The sequence below is a fragment of the Squalius cephalus genome, assembly GCF_949319135.1.
Source record: "Squalius cephalus genome assembly, chromosome: 21".
NCBI classification, from domain to species: domain Eukaryota; kingdom Metazoa; phylum Chordata; class Actinopteri; order Cypriniformes; family Leuciscidae; genus Squalius; species Squalius cephalus.
Window position 1 is genome coordinate 1,870,877 of NC_137142.1, and position 15,464 is coordinate 1,886,340.

General features: G+C 38.8%; 1 protein-coding gene across 1 annotated transcript; it reads right to left on the minus strand.

Annotated features, from left to right (window-relative positions):
• Positions 1–281: 281 nt before the first annotated feature.
• Positions 282–14,708, minus strand: fbxo28 (F-box protein 28). The gene is made up of 5 exons (XM_079855484.1): positions 14,423–14,708; positions 13,174–13,283; positions 6,010–6,148; positions 3,071–3,266; positions 282–1,156 (listed from the first exon to the last, which is right to left on the minus strand). Exons 1-5 carry the CDS (start codon positions 14,609–14,611, stop codon positions 711–713), a joined length of 1,080 nt encoding a protein of 359 aa, XP_079711610.1. The 5' UTR covers positions 14,612–14,708; the 3' UTR covers positions 282–710.
• Positions 14,709–15,464: the final 756 nt, after the last annotated feature.

The window sequence follows — 15,464 nt, forward strand, 5'->3', positions numbered from 1 at the left end:
ACAATTTTTATTGCACTGACACAAATCTATTTGCAGTAAAGTATACACCTACAAACAGTGGCAGGTACAACATGGCATTGACACCTACAAGACACTATCCTCAGTGATGGACGATCTTCAGACAAACAATATAATCATGTATGCTACAGCTGCAGACGTCTGCAAGACCACCGACTCGCTCATACCGTCCAGGCACATCTCAGAGGAAATACTTCACTCTCAGAACATAGAACAAAGCTGATATTTACCATTTATATAACAATATAACTTAGCAGTCAGGTGTCGAACACCTCGCGTTCTCCATTTCAAGAAGGGGATCCGAAGTCTTCACTTCGTACACAATTAAACGAATGACTTAATGGTTGAAGCTACGGCCGTCTCTTCAGGTTCACCTTTTCCACGAATGTTCTTGCGGTTGATTGACTAAAGCTTCTTGCAATGTCTTAATGTTGGCATGAAGGTTGGGTAAACATTAAAGGCAAATCCTCAACCTTTAGAAACAGAAGTCAACGCATATTAGTGTAATACGTGTCTGATAAAACAAAAAGATACCCCTCTCCCTCCTGTTTTTCTTTTTTTTTAGCTTTTCATCTCCGCGTGATACTCGCATCATCGTAAGTCGAGAAAAAAAATGATATAGCTTTAAGGAAGCAAAACAAAAACTTAAAAAAAAAAAAAAAAAAAAACACAAGTACAGACGAAACGTCCCTCTATTTCTTGCTACGCAGGCGTTTGGAGTGGCGTGGGAGATCCGAGCACTTGCGGGGTCGTTTGAGACACAGGCCGTTCTCGCCCTCGGCTGACGCCGGACCCGCGCCGGATGAAGAGGACACGGCTGGAGCAGGGGTGGAGGAGGAGGAGGAGGAGCCGCCCACCGCACTGTCCATCAGTTCCCTGAGCTTGTGCTCCAGCTCGGCCAGCCGGGCGTTCTGCTCTCCGATCACCTGCGACTGCTCCTGCAGCTTCTGCTCCTGGTCCTGGAGCTGCTTCTGCTGCTCCAGCTGCTTCACGCGCACCTCCTGCATCTCCCGCCGCAGAGCCGCCACCGACGCCCCGTTCACCTTCACCTGCTGCTGCACCTTCGTCATCTCCGACCGCGACGGGGTGTTTTTGGCCAGCAGGGACATGGTGGTGAGAGAGGTGGAGGGACCGGCCACTGCGGGACAGAGGAGTGAGACAGAGCCCGGCGGGTTACAAACACTGGCAGTTAAAACTGTGTAAATGTGAGTATTTGAAGCGCTTCGAAAAATGAAAGCGTAAAGCAAATTAAATGTACTAAACATTTTTTTATTTTATACTAAATACATATTTAAAAAATGAAATTGGACACTAGAATTGGTGGAAAATCAAAGCCATGTCTACCCAAGCTGTGTTCCAAATTTGAAGTTGACATCACAAAAATTTAGGTTTCTATGGGATTTTGTTTAGACGTTTTACCAAAAAATAAATTACAACATTTCTGCCACTTCTATCACAAAACAGCGGCCTGAACATATGACCTTTCCAACAACATGTGTTCTGTCAAGTTTGGATTAAAACACTGCCATTTAAAATGGTTTAACCTGTTAATCTCACTTTTTGAGCATATATGTGAATATTTAATGCACTTCCAAAAATGAAAGTGTAAAAAAGTTGCAAATGAAATGTACTAAATATTTTTTTCTTTTATACTATATTTATATTTTTAAAAAGAAGTTGGACTCTAAAATTGGTGGAAAATCAAAGATATGTCTACCCAAGCTGTGTTCCAAATTTTAAGTTGATATCACAAAAATTGAGGTTCCTATGGGATTTTGTTTAGGCGTTTTACCAAAAATTAGCCCGTCACAAATTAAAACATTTTTGCCACTTTTATCACAAAACAGCGGCCAAATATGGAACCTCAAGTCTCAAATATGTGTTCTGTCAAGTTTAGAAACAGTTTGGATTAAAACACTGTCATTTAAAATGGTTTAACCTGTTAACCTCACTTTTTGAGCATAAACGTGAATATTTAATGCACTTCCAAAAATGAAAGTGTAAAAAAGTTGTAGAAGTTTATTGTAAAGCAAATTAAATGTACTAACCTTTTTTTTATTTTACATTAAATACATATTTTAAAAAAGAAATTGGACTCTAAAATTGGTGCAAAATCAAAGATATGTCTGACCAAGCTGTGTTCCAAATTTGAAGCTGATATCTCAAAAATTGAGGTTTCTATGGGATTTTGTTTAGACGTTTTACCAAAAAATAAATTACAACATTTCTGTCACTTCTATCACAAAACAGCGGCCTGAACATATGACCTTTCCAACAATAAGTGTTCTGTCAAGTTTAGAAAAAGTTTGGATTAAAACACTGCCATTTAAAATGGTTTAACCTGTTAATCTCACTTTTTGAGCATATATGTGAATATTTAATGCACTTCCAAAAATGAAAGTGTAAAAAAGTTGCAAATGAAATGTACTAAATATTTTTTTATTTTATACTATATTTATATTTTCAAAAAGAAGTTGGAAATTGGTGGAAAATCAAAGATATGTCTAACCAAGCTGTGTTCCAAATTTGAAGCTGATATCTCAAAAATTGAGGTTCATATGGGATTTTGTTTTGTTTATGTTTAATAAATTAAAACATTTCTGCCACTTCTATCACAAAACAGCGGCCAAATACGGAACCTCGAGTGTCAGACCTTTCCAACAATACGTGTTCTGTCAAGTTTAGAAATAGTTTAGATTACAAAATAGTGCAGTAAAATGTGAAATGTGACACCGCCCTCAGGGGGAGGAGCCTGCTAGAAGACTTTAAAGCACGATAATGCAATGTGCAATTTCAAAACTGATTTCACAGGATGAACTTTGAGCGTTTGAGCTTTCGAATGAGGCCTAATTTATAATGATTACGAATAAATGAGATTTGGGAGAAAAATTTTCCTGAAAGAAAAAAGAAAAAACTAGTCCTGTTTTTGGAAAATGATCCAGAAGAAAGCCAATGGAACGGAGGGTCGACTTCATGTTCTGCTAATCATTTTGAGTTTTAGATCAATAAAAATGTCAAGATAAGTTAGCTAGTCTTTAAATGGCAGCCGTACCCGGAGCGGATCCGATCAGGCGGCCGGAGAGGTCGGCACCGGGAAGCCTCTTCTTCAGGATGGGGACGATCTTCTCATCGAAGTACTCCATGGCCATGGAGGAGATATCCCGCAGCTCCTGAAGCACCTCGTGCGCTCGCTGCGGCGCGCGCGTGGAGTTCACATACCGCAAAACACGGTAAATCTCGTCGATCACCTGCAGGGGGCAGAAGACAACAGTCAAATCACACGCGACTTTCAATTCGTAAAAAGCAAATCAACAAGTTTTGCTAGAGTATTATGTGTGGTTGCTAGGGAAGCTTGTTTCTAACCTGAATTAACACATAGCATGTTGTTAACACAAACAAATTGCTAGCATGATTTAATACATTTAACATGATTCTATCATGAATAAACATGTTTCTATCATAGCTTAGCTATGTTAAATCATGTTAACACAGTGCTAATTTATGCTAGCAACAATTAACACATTGCTAGCATGTTTCTAACATGATTTAGTGCCGTAGCATGAATTAGCACATTGTCAACGTGTTGCTAGCATGATTTAACACGTTACTAGCATGTTTCACTATGATTTAACACGTTTTATGTTGCTAACATGTCAGCATGTGTCTAGCAAGTTTGAACTCATTTGTTATGTTTTACCATGTTGCTAGCCTGTTTTAGCATGTTGCTAGCCTGCCTGTTTTACCATGTTGCTAGCCTGTTTTAGCATGTTGTAATTATAGCCTACATCCATGCAATCATGGCGCTGATGTAGGCGTCAAAACAAAAATATTTATTACAAAAATAGACCTTTTTCAATAAAACGTTTAACACTCTGCTGTTGCTTAGACGTCCAGGCAGAAACACACTCTGCTACCAATGAAAAAGTTTTCGGTTTCGTTTCAGATCTCTTAAACCTGATGACAGCAAATCTCATCATCTCTGTCACACAAATGATAAACACTTGATTTGCATTCACTGCCTCAGGCCTTCATGCCATTCATGCTTTATAGACTTTTGCATAATCCTTTCTGAGCGTTTGCATTTCCTCAAGAAAGGTTTCTGACCTATGACACACCCTACGAGATTAGCATGATTACAGCGTTCCTCATGACTCTGATTACTGTCACATGACTAAAGACAGCTGAACTAAAGGCTGATTGTTTCAGATGATGAGCCCTTCATTCTCGTGGGAATTAACCCTTTAGGGCTCACTGTCTCCAACAAACACGCTGAGATCCTCAGGACAGGGTTGAAAACAAACACCTTTCTAGACACGAGAAACCTCTTCGTGTTTTACACATCATTGGAGGTTTGCATTTGTTGACTGTGTGGAACGTTAAAGTCCCCCTGTGGTGAAAATCCAGCTTTTAATGTTGTTTATGTGGTGTTTTTAATCTGCTTTAATTCAAAGCATGTGTAAATTCATAAGTCGACAGCATTGCTGAGTATTTCCTCCTTAAAACTGCAGTGAACCAAAGACAGTCTCAAAAACACGCTTTGAAATCGCTGGTGTTTCTGACGTCACAAACTACCTTGTAACCAATCAGATCAACGTGTGATCGTCAACCAGTGGATCTCTGAGCTGAGTGAGTGAGTGAGTGGAGGCGGGGCTCATTTGCATATTCATAGAACCGCGCATACTAAATGAGGCAAGGGTGTCGAGTTACATACATTTTGGAGTCTTAAAGGAGAACTCCGGTCAATTTTAACATTGAGCTCATTTTTTTGTACATTTGGAGTGCTGTCAATACAGAGAACAACGACAAAAATCGGTGTTGCCTACACCGAGTTATTCTATTTTTAAAATTTGCACCCTGTTGACTTCAATGGGGCAAGTTTTAAACCTGCTTTTAGCCTCTTAACATCCTTGATGTGTCATTACAAGTGCACAGGTCATGTGAGTGATTCCTTCAGAGTGAACACGAGTGAATCTGACTGCAGTAGATGTGAAAGATATGTATAAAAATTATGTTATTTAAGCCAGCGCACATACCTGTATTTACATCCTGTTTTCGGTGGAAGTCCAAAGTAGTCGATTGCCGAGTTCACGCGCATGATCATAGTTAACTAAACCTATGCGCGTGAACTCGGCAATCGAGTCAAAAAATTGACCGGAGTTCTCCTTTAAGGGATCAAATGATTGACTACAGGGGGACTTTAAGTACTAACCAAACCTGACCTTGATTCTCATGCTCACGAAACCACAGAAGCGGATGTTAATCCATCTTGGCTGATTGGATCGGTTCGACTGATTTTGTAGGACTTTTATTATCTGCAACCTAAAGATGACCAGAGTCTTTCTCAGAATCTGTAAAGCTGTTTGCAGCATTATTGTGTTTGCAGTGAAAACCCATCAATAATCATATTTACTCGTAACAACATAATTCAGTAACAGCAGTACAATTACCTGTAAATATTTTAGTCCATAACTGAATATGCATTATGCTGTCCTCTGGGTAATTATTATATAAAAATGATCATAATAAAAAACATTCAAAATAAAATTACTGTACATTACTGGATGAATCAGTGTTTCTGAACAAATGTTTCAATGAAAACACATTTTCTAACAGTCTCTTGTCTCCACCTACTGGTGTGACGATGTAACTGATACAATCTTTATTTGTAGCATCAAAATGTGATTTACTATTTATGATCACTACCATAGATATCAGTGTTTATATCTGAACTATAAACTTTTATCCCAGTACTTCTGTGTTAATGAGACTCACTGTAATACTGATACTGTGATGATGAAAAGACACCGTTTCATATCTATTCATGATAACGGCTGTGATCAGACTTACAGGTTTAATAGAAAGAGCTGAATCTTTGACATTTAGGAATAAGATCACACAAGTGTTTGAATCGAGATTGCGATCTCTTAATGATTAATTGTCCAGCTCTGATGCTAACCGTATGCATCAGAGCGAACAGAAGTGCAGATGTACCTTTCCAGGGATGAAGCAGCAGAGATTGGAGTCGACGTATTTCATGAAGGTCATGTTGAGCAGGGACAGACGGGTCTCCACCGCCGCCAGGATGTCTGCGTGACGAGCCAGCGAGTGATTCCTGCGCTCAGATTCCCTCCTGAGGAGAAGAGAGGCCGTCAAACATGCACAGCTCAGCGGACATCAGCCTCACACGAGCAGAACTGAGACTGAGATAAAGACACTTGTGTGTTTTGAGGGACTCAGCTCTACTTAGGATCTGAATATGAACCGATAACTCACATGAACACACAAATTTAACATTTATTTTAATATTCAACAATATTATTGATCCGCCTGCATTGACACCATTATATGAGAACTGAGCTGGACGATGACATCACGGTTTACTCCAGAGCGGCTAGATATATACACACACACTCTACTGGTCAAAAGTTTTAGATCGGTAAGATTTAATGTTTTTAAAAGAAGTCTCTTCTGCTCACCAAGGCTATATTTAGTAAATTAAAATGCAAAAAAACAATAATATTGTGAAATATTATTAAAATGTAAATCAGCTGTTTTCTATGTGAATATACAGTAAAGTGTAATTTATTCCTGTGATCAAAGCTGAATGTTCAGCATCATTACTCCAGTCTTCAGTGTCACATGATCCTTCAGAAATCACTCTAATATGATGATTTGATGATCAAGAAACATTTATGATTATTATCAATGTTGAAAACAGTTGTGTATAATTTTTTTTCAAACTTCTTTGATGAATAGAAAGTTCAAAAGAACAGCATTTATTTAAAATAGAATATTTTCTAACATTATAAATGTCTTTACTGTAACTTTTGACCAGTTTAACTCATCCTTGATGAATAAAAGTATTGATTTATTTTATTTCTTTCCCCCAAAAATAAAATTAAAATTCTTACTGACCCCAAACTTTTGAACGGTAGTGTTTAATGTTACAAAAGCTTTAGATTTCAGATAAATGCTGTTCTTTTGAACTTTTTATGCATCAAATAATCCTGAAAAAAAACATTGTACACAACTGTTTTCAACACTGATAATAATCATAAATGTTTCCCGATCATCAAATCATCATATTAGAGTGATTTCTGAAGGATCATGTGACACTGAAGACTGGAGTAATGATGCTGAACATTCAGCTTTAATCACAGGAATAAATTACACTTTACTGTATATTCACATAGAGAACAGATGATTTACATTGGAATAATATTTCACAATATTACTGTTTTTTTATTTTTTAATCAAATAAATGCAGCCTTGGTGAGCAGAAGATACTTTTAAAAACATTAAAAATCTTACCAATCTAAAACTTTTGACCGGTAGAGTGTATATATATATGTGCACAAGATTACTGGGTATTTTTCAGTATAAATAAATGCAGCCTTGGTGGCAAAAGAGACTTCAATTTGATACGTTTTACATTTCAAGTAAAAAAAAAAGTTAATTCAGGAAATAAGTGATTTGAGTCGGTTACATATCCAGGGAAGAAAACTGAAAACCGAGTCGATGACAAGGGTTTACATCATGAGCACCAAAACTGTGGTTATTTCCAGTTACACAATCAAACCTCTTCACTCCCGTCTACAGTTTTCATAACTCTGATTATTCTCTATGATCAGTGGTTGTTTTTATTGCCATTATTGCCATATGCACAGCACAGATGATGAACTCATACAGTAAGTGTGTTACTGGACACTGTTTTAATCAAGTGTAAAACACATTTCTATGGGAGTATTTGTAGTTGACAAGCCTAAAAGTGTCTTCATTCTGATGTTTTTGACCATCAATAAACTGCATTATATTTATGTTGTGCAACATTGCCAACATGAACTCAGTTTCTTCAGCAGCCCATAAATCTGATTTCTTCTTCACCGCTACGTTTACGAACCGGTGCATGAAAACGCCATCCGTGTTCGTCACAAACACACACGCCAGAGTGGAACAAACGCCATTAAACTCTTTACATGTGTGATTAAAGTCGGCGTACATCACATATTTTACGGTGATTATGAACTTAAGCGCATCGATATGATCCAAGTATTGTGTTTACATGAGGTAAAGTTTAATCACAACACTGCCTGAATCTCATCTCATAATGAGGGTGTGTGTAAATGTGTGTGAGCTGGATCATTTGAGACGTCTTGAGCGAAGAAGCGGCTGCGGTCGAGTCAGTGTTTTCATCGTTCCTCTGTGCCGTCTCTGTTATAGTTGTGCCGTGTGTGGATTCTGCTATTTCACATTTAGAAGGATTTTTACACCTATATCTTTATCGTTATAGTTATCGTCCGGTGTGTGACAGTGTTTGTCCTGTTTATTAGTGAGAAGCTGCTCTGTGTTGTATATTTAGATCATTAGCACTGAGTCGGCTCTGTTGAGGGTTACACATGAAGTCCTGCTTGCTCTGGATCCAGGCTCGGGTGTTGTGCTGGTTTTGTTGGACCGGAGCGCTGCATTTGATACCATTGACCACAACATTGTTCTTGCGCGACTCCAGTGTACGGTAGGTGTCAACGGCACTCGAGAATAGGACTTTCTCTGTAAATGTAGGACATGTTTCCTCATCATCTGCGCCAGATATGTGTGGTGTGCCCCAGGGATCCGGTTTGGGACCTTTATTGTTTTCCCTTTATATGCTTCCCTTGGCCCGCTTTTCTCAGAAATACAACATTTCATATGACTGTTCTGCAGACGATTCTCAGTTCTCCTTTCCAGTAAGGCTTGACACCACTGCTTCATTCGATGTGTTATTGAAATGTGTACATGATATCAAGAGGAGGATGACATCATTATCTGCAGCTAAATGAGGATTAAACAGAGGTTTAATTCTGGGTTGTCCTGCGGTTAGGTCCTCTCTCAACACATGTACGCAAACAAATCAAAAACCTTGGAGTGATCTTTGACTCTTCACTATTTTTTGATAAGCAAATTAGTGCTGTTATTAGAGGAAGCTTTTTCCATTTAAGATCTATTGCAAAGTTGAAGAAGATTTAGAAGTTGCAACTCTCTTTATTCTGGTCTCAATCTTCACATCTCGATTGCAAGTAGGGCTGGTCGATATGGCCAAAAAAAAAATATCACGATAATTTTTTTTGTATCAGTCGATATCGATAATTATCACGATAAAAGTCAATCAAATCTTTATTTCTTTCAAGTTTAAAGGCAGATTTTTGCTCCTAAGTGAAAGTTGTAGAAACCAGAGCGTTAATTGTGGTTTTAAACTACTCTTCATTGTCAGAACATATCAGGACAAACACTTGCCAAACTGGTGAACATTTCACAAATCTGAGGTAGAACATTCAACATTTGTCATTTTTCCTTAACAAAATAAATATCTTTATTGGACAATTAATTTCTTAGTTTCTGCATGTGCTAATTTTTATTTGGTAAGATGTAATATTCTGACTGTTTGAGTTTTATTAAAGTTAACCATTGGTCATCCAGTATCATGCATTTAGATCATGATAACCTCACTATCATGGCAAAATGAAACTTTATGGTTTCTATGGTATTTGTATGAAAAACAGTAGCCTAAATACATTATTAAATACTGTAATTATATTCCATCAGTCCTTTAATACATCGTCTACATTAATAATATAATACAATTCAATATGTATATCCCAGATTTCATGGTGCAGTTAATATTACCAGGCTAACGTTACAGTAAATCCATGGTAAATGATGGGAGATTGTAGCCGGAAAAGCCTTCTGCGCAGTGTTTCTCCTGTTGGTCAGCGCTGTTTCATCTGCCTTTAAACTGGTTTAAATCACGGAGACACTGTGTTCTTCGCTGAACTCAAGCGCTTCTCTCTGGATCTCGTGACGAGAGCGATCAGAGTAAACGCTTCTCCTCTAGTGAGCTCACGCTGCGCTGCCGTTTGGACTTTGAGCCGAGCGGATAAAGGGTCCGTGTGGCGCGCGGTTCAAATGAGTTTCGCTCCGCTTTTGGCGCATAAACATTATCGAACATTTATCGAACTCTTGATATCGTTTTATCGAGAAAAATCATATCGCGATAATTATCGTTTTATCGCCCAGCCCCAGGGATGGAAATTAGCACCCGCCACCAGCCAAATGCGGGTGATTTTTTGTTGTGGCGGGTAAACTCGCTTCACCTACCGGCCACCGTGGCGGGTAAATAAAAATAGCATACTGTTTCACATGGACGGCGGACACTTTTAGAGGAGGCACACTTTCAAAAAAACATGTGGCGTTACATCGCAGGCGTTCTGCAGAGAAAACATCTCAGGAGGAGATATGGAATTAGACCATATCGCATATATCGATATAGTTCAAATTTGCGCTGTGATCCTTGCTCCAAGCAAGCTGCGTGCTGACCCGGAGCTCTCTGCACTGTCTGCTGGCCGCGCCACCGCCCCTCCTTTTCCACTCCGCGTGCGTGTTTAGTATGTTATGTATGTCATTGGTTCCCAACAGGGGGGTCGCGACCCACAAGGGGGCCTCAGCGAGCTCTGTGGGGGGTCGCGTCGTATTTTAAAAAGTTTTGAGCAATGAGCATTAAATAAAAGTCCTAACTTTTTTCTGGTCAAAATTTACAAAATTTATATAATGAGCGAGTTCATTAATGAAGCATGAATCCATTTTCCAATCCGTTTTTTTTTGGTCTTATCCTGAACCACTATGGTACACCTATAATAAGTGTTTACATTGGGACTATTTCACACTGGTTCGGATCGCTGCCGCTCCGGAGTAGCCCGGTACCTGCTTGACTCGCCATAGACGTACACAGAGAGAAGTAGTTCCGGCTACACTGTTCTTCCGAAAGACGCATTATTCTGTAAATAAACGCAAGTTTATTATCGCTCGCTATAGCGCCAAAAGCGTCAAAAATAAAGACTCACATTGATCAAGCCTCACAAATAACATGCAAGTATTGAGGTCCCAGACAGCAGTCATTTAGTAATAGCCTATATTCTTGTTTTTTTACCTACACAGTGTGAATATTTTTGTTATTGCATTTCAAATATAGCCAATTTATTGACTACTCCTAGGCTTACGTTTTTAAATTACAAAGGGCCTACTGATGTTTTTGTTATTGTATTTTCAATATTATAGGCTATTATTTGTGCATAAACATATCTGGTTATAGTAAACATACCGTTTGTTTGAAAACAAAATTTTTTGTCATCCTTGCTGCAAGCTTACAAGAGCGATAATATCATTAAATTTGAAGGGGGGCCTTAAAATATTTTCTTGGGCAAAAAAAAGGTTGGGTCTCAGACAAAAAAAAGGTTGGGAACCACTGATGTATGTTATGAGAGGCGAATCATGACTACTTCAGAAAACCCAACACAATAGGAACTACCAGGCAGTGACATAAGTGTACGCTGAAATAAAGCTTTTCACCTCAGAAAAACGGACTTTCTTGTCCTGTCAGCCGTTATCCTGTACACTCAATTGCACGCGCAAATGCGGCGGCGCGCGCTGTGTATCACCTCACTGTATATAAAGTGCAAAAGAAACTACGAGCATGCAACGCCGTTACGTTCTAAATTACACAAAAATAAAAGTAATGCAGGTATGATTTTCATTCTATTCACCAGGAGCAGTTTCCATGGTTCATTAACAGTTATTGTTAATATTGTGTATTCACCATGGTAACTGTCGTTCCCATATTAACCCCAAAATGCCACTTTATTTTTCTTTGTGTTACTTTTTATATTTTTAAATGACTGTAGTGGCTCATACCAACATTGTATTAACAAAAACTAGTTTGGGACTGCTATTTAATAGCTTTAGCATAGGCCTAATGTTTATTTATTAGTACTAGTCTTTACTATTAGTCATATTCTTACAATTTATGTTAAGTAAAGGGGGACAGTACTTGTGTGTGTGGAAATAGCCGGTTTCAATAAAACTACTTGTGACATGTCATATTTGGCTTTGACTTTGAACATTTGCTCTCACTTTGCGGAAAAAATATCGGGATATATATCATATATCGATATTCAGCCTAAATATATCGGGATATGACTTTTGGTCCATATCGCCCAGCCCTAGTTTCATTGTTGGGACTAAAAACCTAAAACTGGAAGCCATAAAAGACCATGAATCATCCAAATGCCACATCTAGGTAAAAAAGAGAAATATATAAGAGAGAAAGAGAAAATGTCAGAATTTCATTGAGACTTGAGATTAAATAAACTGCTTAAGTATTGTAGATCTTGTAGTATTAATTTTCACATGCAGTTACACATTGTCGGTTAAAAACAAGAAAGTGGCTGGTAAAAACATTGAGTGGCTGGTAGATTTTGAAATCCACCAGCCACAGTGGCAGGTGGACAAAAAAGTTAATTTCCATCCCTGCCCAGCCCTAATTGCAAGTTGTTCAAAATGCGTCCGCAAGACTTTTGAGTGGGTCTTAAAAGAGAGGCCATACCTTAGAGGGATCATATCTCCCCTGTTTTAGCATCCCTTCACGGGCTTCCCATTAAACTCACAGTTGATTTTAAGATCCCTGTGTCTGTATATAAGGCGTTGTCTGGCCGTGCACCAGGTACATTAGTGGTCTTGCTGTGCTATACTGTCCAGCTAGGGCACTTAGATCCCGCTCTGAACTGTGACACGGTGTCGCTACAAATCTAAGGGTGATCGGGGCTTTCCTGTGGCCCGGCCCAAGCTTTGCCATGCTCTCCCGGATCATGTGAGGTCTGCTCCTTCACTGGACATTTCTAAATCTACTCTTAAATCAAATCTTTATTTTTTAGCTTTTAGAAACGTGTAATTGTCATGTAGACTGACACTTCGTACAGCACTTTGGATCAATCTATATTGTGTTTAAATGTGCTTTAGAAATAAATTTTGTTGTTGGTATTTGTGATACAGAAATATATGTGCTTTGATTTAATGTGATCGTTCACTCGCCCTCACGTCGTTCCAAACCTGAGACTTTCTTCAGTGGATCACACAGAAAATATTTTGTCGACTCGTTTTTTTCACGCATATTCAGGTTTTCTACTGATACAAAGATTAATGCTATCCCTTTAAAGGTTAATACTCGGATAACGAGCGGCGGTTGTCGGTCGGGAAAGTTAACCGTAATGAGCATCCCTGGTTACGGGTGTAACCTCGAGCTGATCGGCTAACGAACGTTAGCATTAAGCTGATGAGAACGAGCCTCACCTGGGCAGCTGGGCTTTCACCTGCTTCTGGCACAGGCTGTGGTAGCGCTCCACCTTCAGGAAGCCTTGGTTGAGCATGCGCTGACAGATCACATCCATGCGTTTGCACACCTGCAGGAACAGAACAGTTCGGCCTCAAATTATGCAGCATACACACTTATTATATGCATAGTGTGTGTGACTGTTATGAGGTTGTTTTGTGACAGCACGACTACATTCGGCACGCGATTAAAGATGAAGGGTCCAATGTTACACACTTGTTTTTGGTTAAAGGTCCCTCTAGTGGTTAAAAAACAAAACTGCATGCATTTTGTGGAAGAACATTGTTGCAAATATCCCAAGTCATAAACTGAACTTACATCTAAAAACACAGAATTTTTATTTTTTTCCAAATGTTATTGAAAATTGTTATATCACAATTGCAAATATCCTAAGATCTTAAACTGAATCTTAATCTTTTTTTTTTTTCGTTTCTCTCACACGCGAGTTTATATCGCGCAATTCAGAGAGGGAAAAAACAGAATTCCGTGACAAACAAATTGTGAGGAGAAAAAAAAAATCTAAATTGTGAAATTTAAAAGTCGTAATTAAAAAAATAAAAATCATTCTGTGGCGGGAACAATCTTCCACACTATCACGGCCGGTAATGCAGCGAGACTGCAGTGCACTGGCCGAGTGTCGAGACGCAGCCCGTTTCACTGATATTGTAATATTTTTACAAATCAATAACAACAAATGTTGACTTCAACACTATGGAAGCTTGTTTCCGACACGGAATTAAAAAAATTACTTTAAATCACAATTGCGAGTTTAGGCCTATATCCCTAGTTATAAACTAACAAATCTTTTTTTTTTTGGAGCCACGGAATAAAAAAGTTCTACTCTCACAATTCTATTTTTCTTGCAATTGAAAACGTTTCTCACACAATTTAGACTTGTTTGTCTAAAGTCGCAATTATGAGTTATATCGCGCAATTCTGAGGGGGAGGGGGGGGGGTCAGACTTGCGAGACAAACAAAATTGTGAGGGGGGGGGGGAAGCCAAAATTGTGCAATTTAAAAGTCGTAATTTTATATTTTAAAAAATAATCCCGTGGCGGGAACAATCTTCCATACTATCACACGGCCGGAAATGCCGTGATTGTAGGGAGCGCGCGCTCACTCGCTCACTAGGCAGCGAGACTGCAGTGCACTGGCCGAGTGTTGGGACGCAGCCCGTTCCACTGCAGTCCAGCTCATTGTTTTCCTCACCAGCCGCAGGAGACTGATCTCGTCGTACGATAGGAAGTTGAGGATGGTGTCGATGGCCACGATCGGGAGTCCCAGCAGCGCGTTGTTCTGGTGCGGCTGGTCCGGTGGCGGAGAGGGAACGCGCGGCGACAGCGAGTCCGAGTCCAGCGACGCGACGCCTCCGTCAGAGCTCACTGCAACAGCCGCCATCTTCTCTGAGCTCCAGGACACAGGACGTGACGACACACCGCTAAGCTCGCGGGCCGGAAGTGAGGTGGGCTGTCTGCGGGCTCGTGACGCGGACACGATCAAGGCAACACAATCCTATTTGAATATTATTGAGCCAAATTTTATTCATTTTCTTCAGGAGACTAAGGATGATTGCACCAGTCTGGATAACATTGTCAATAGGAAAGCAAGAAAGACTTGTCATGTCTTTAATTAATATAGGCCTTCAGTTTTTTTGATAAATTAATCAATTTGTACACTCTGGCATGTTTTTTTATGTATTAATATGTCAATTCTATATGCTATATTGTATACTACTAAAGTTCGTTGGATAATAATAAAAATAAATAAAAAAAGCCATGTAGAGAGTTTTTATTTATTTATTGCACATAAACAAAATATACATTTATAATGTCATTCGTAAATGTTATAATAATAATAATAATAATCATAAACCATAAAGCAAACCACACAAATAAATTGAAAATTATCAAGATCATCCCAACAGATTTGCTGGCCAGTTTATACTCTTCATACAATTTAATCATATCTACAAAGAATACTTTTAAATACAGATAAGCTTCTTGTCATCGTACATTTACATAAGTTACAGGTTATAGAAAAAGTTACTGGAGAAAAGGAAAAGATGACGCATTCTCATGTCAATTTGACAAAAAATATATATAAATATTGCGGTCAAAGTTCAATCGAAGACCTAAAAATTCACTTGAAAGGCAAAACAATGGGAATGTTGCCAATTCTTTGTAACAGGGAACCATTTTCCCCATTGCATAAATACAAAACTCATAAAATGAAACGGTGTGACTCACGCAAA